The following is a 3,650-nucleotide window of genomic DNA, read 5'->3' as shown; positions in this document are numbered from 1 at the left end:
ACACACAGACAGACAGACAGACAGACAGACAGACACAGACACAGATACACACACACAAGCACACAGACACACACACACACACACACACACACACACACACAGACAGACAGACACACACACACAAGCACAGACACAGACACACACACAGACAGACAGACAGACAGACAGGTGTTACACATATGGCGGCACACTAGAAACTGTATCAGACAGTGTTGAGAGCGCGTTACCTCTGAAGACTCGTACGTGATGGTCTTGGTCTCGGTGTGAACCACAGGAACGTCTTGAACTGCTTCCTCCGACTGCTGATTCACAAACACAGAAAATCACTCGAAAACACTCCAGAACTGCTTGAATAGCTTTTTTAAGATGGCATATTGATATTTCAGTTCCTTATAAACACAACTACTCATTTTAAGTGATAAGGGACCCACAGCAAACACTAAACTCTTTATATTTCAACAAGAAACTGCAGTCGCAGCCTGACTTCTGTAATCGGACACATTTTAGAATATTCAAGACAAAACCAACAGATTTTTTGAATGCAACATCATGCATTCATACGTTGCTACATGTGTAATCGTTTTATTTTTTTAAGTTAGTATTATTTTTTGCTTTAATTTTTAAATACTTTTTTCCCATTTTAGTGTCTTATGAAATGTTTTATTATTTTTTTTATTCCATTTTAGATTGATTCATGCGCAGGTTCCTTGAAGAACAAGAGCTGAGAACGTTCAAACGAGTCTGCAAACACTTCTTCAACATGTTCTTGATCAAAACTCTCAATGTTGTTATGGAGCGACACCAACATCAGGTTCTCCTGCTGTTGGGTTTCTGAGGTGGTTTCTTTTATCGCAGGATCCTTGATTTTATCTTCAACCTCAATATTTTGGTGTTTCTGATCCCAGATTTGGAGCATGTCTTCGTCTTCTTCATGGCACATCACTTCTTGGGTTCCAGCAGGAATCTCTTGGGTTTCTGAGGTGGTTTCTTCCATCACATGATCCTTGTTTTTATCTTCAAACTCAATATTTTGGTGTTTCTGATCCAACATTTGGAGCATGTCTTCGTCTTCTTCATGGCACATCACTTCTTGGGTTCCAGCAGGAATCTCTTGGGTTTCTGTGGTTGTTTCTTCCATCACATGATCCTTGATTTCATCTCCAATCTCAACATTTTGGCATTTCTGATCCCAGATTTGGAGCATATCTTGATCTTCTGGAATCTCTTGGGTTTCTGAGTTGGTTTCTTCTCCTTTAGATGGAGTTTCCATTGCAGTTTCCTTGAACTCCTCTTCAACCTCAATACTTTGGCATTTCTGATCTCAGATTAGGAGAATGTCTTAACTTCTAGGTCTCCAGCAGGAATCTCTTGGGTTTGTGAGCTGGTTTCTTCTCTTTCAGATGGAGTTTGCTTTGCAGTTTCCTTGATTTCATCTTCAACCTCAATATTTTGGTGTTTCTGATCCAAGATTTGGAGCATGTGTTCGTCGTCTTCATGGCACATCACTTCTTGGGTTCCATCAGGTATCTCTTGGGTTTCTGAGGTTGTTTCTTCCATTGCAGTTTCCGTGATTTCATCTTCAACCTCAATACTTCGGTGTTTCTGATCCCAGATATGGAGAATGTCTTCATCTTCTAGGTCTCCAGCAGGAATCTCTTGGGTTTGTGAGCTGGTTTCTTCTCTTTCAGATGGAGTTTGCTTTGCAGTTTCCGTGATTTCATCTTCAACCTCAATACTTCGGTGTTTCTGATCCCAGATATGGAGAATGTCTTCATCTTCTAGGTCTCCAGCAGGAATCTCTTGGGTTTGTGAGCTGGTTTCTTCTCTTTCAGATGGAGTTTGCTTTGCAGTTTCCGTGATTTCATCTTCAACCTCAATACTTTGGTGTTTCTGATCCCATATTTGTGTTGTGTGACACATCTCCATCTTCATCACCATCTTCATGGCACATCACTCCTTTGGTTTCAGCAAGAATCTCTTGGGTTTCTAAGATGTTTTCTTCCAATGCAGATTCCTTGATTTCATTTTCAATCTCAACACTTTGGCATTTCTGATCCCATATTTGGAGCAGGTTTTCATTCAAAGCATCTTGCACACCTTCACAGCTTCTGCTGTCCAATGCTTCTCCTTCTCCACTTGAAGCCCATGCGGAGCATCTCCCCGTCTCGATGGCCTCATTCAGGGCCTTCATATACTTCTCTTCTGGTCTCTCCACCGCTGTCTTGCAGCACACCTGTACCAAGCGGAGCAATTGAACTCTGGGACAGAAACAGTTCAGCGTCACAGAGTTCATCAGAGAGCAAATCCAAAACCAAAAACGTTAAACTTGGTGACATTTGTCACACCGTCTACACGAACACAAAAAAATCACGAAGGCAAAGAGGTCCCAAAGTCACACTCAAACATGACTGCCAATAGGAAATCAATGGGAAATATGAAAAATACACCATCTTTTTTATACTATTCACAAATCAGCCTCAAAGCTTTATTTAGTTTATTTTTATGCATTTTTTTTTTTCAAACAAGGATGTCCCTAAAAGGAGGTTTTGGGATAGTTTTTCAGATTTAAACAACTTCTGGGTACAAATTTATCCCCAAAATGTGTTTATATACATATATACAAATTAGTGTGACTATCACAGAGCAAATTGTTTGCAAATTTGCACTTCAAAATAACACCGTTAGTAGTAGTCTTTGATAATGTCTAAATATATAACCAAATCAAATAGAGAACATATAAAATGTCTGAAAAATTGTTCTATTTAGCTGCAAACTTGAACATTATTAGTAAGTTCTTAAAATGCGAAATATTACAGAAAAAAATATCGGCCTAAAATATAGTAGATTTCAGTGCTATTTTAGTATTTATATACTATACTATTATAGTTTTTATGAATACTTTGAATTTTATTTTATTTTTTCTGTTTTCATTTTAATTTTAGTTAATGTTTTAGTAATTAATTTTGCTGTGTTTTTGTCAGTTCTATTAATGTCTATAAAGTTTCAATTAAGTTTTCATTTCTAGTTTCGAATTAACTTCAACTAAACTAAAATGGGAAATGTTACCTTGGCAACTTAGCTGAACTAAAATAATAAAAACACCGCAATAAAAATGTTTAAGGTTTCAGTTTTGGTTAACAACAATAGCCCAGAAAAAAAAGAAAGAAAGGAAATAAAAGCTGCTGTTTTAATAATCCAGTTTTTGGTTTGATTCCAGAAGCGTCTCTACTGCATGATCTGATCTCAATCTCTGTCCAGCGGCCGTGAGATATACGACCCTTGTGTGTTTTTCTTTCATAATTCAGTCTCTCACAGCTGCTATTTCAAGCTTGAGAAAACAACATCAATTTGTAGATTTACCGAAGGTCTTACAAGAAATTAATATGATCTATGATGAGAGAACATCAAATACATCAACAAATCAAACGCCCGCACGCTCTGAAAAAGAGTCAAAGCCCTAAATCAGCCTCTTTTTATAAAATCAGTTTATAAAAACATCACAAACACTGACAATCATAAACAGCAGCAGATGTTCTTTAAGAAAGAGATAAAGGATTTACAGCCATGGAGTTGATCCAAGAGCAGAAAATACTCAGATTCACCTGTGAAACACACACACACACACACACACACACACACACACACACACA

General features: G+C 37.7%; 1 protein-coding gene across 1 annotated transcript in view; it reads right to left on the bottom strand.

Annotated features, from left to right (window-relative positions):
• The window catches only part of LOC107575633 (band 4.1-like protein 3), a 38,530-nt gene that overhangs the window by 5,609 nt on the left and 29,271 nt on the right, over positions 1–3,650 (bottom strand). The window contains exon 13 of the mRNA XM_016261995.1: positions 228–302. Within this exon, the coding sequence (XP_016117481.1) occupies positions 228–302 (75 nt within the window). The remainder of the gene's footprint in view (positions 1–227; positions 303–3,650) is intronic.

The sequence above is a fragment of the Sinocyclocheilus grahami genome, unplaced genomic scaffold (assembly GCF_001515645.1).
Source record: "Sinocyclocheilus grahami isolate Dianchi unplaced genomic scaffold, SAMN03320097.WGS_v1.1 scaffold2771.1, whole genome shotgun sequence".
NCBI classification, from domain to species: Eukaryota; Metazoa; Chordata; class Actinopteri; order Cypriniformes; family Cyprinidae; genus Sinocyclocheilus; species Sinocyclocheilus grahami.
The sequence above is the reverse complement of the archived record's forward strand: the minus strand, read 5'-3'. Positions and strand labels throughout refer to the sequence as shown.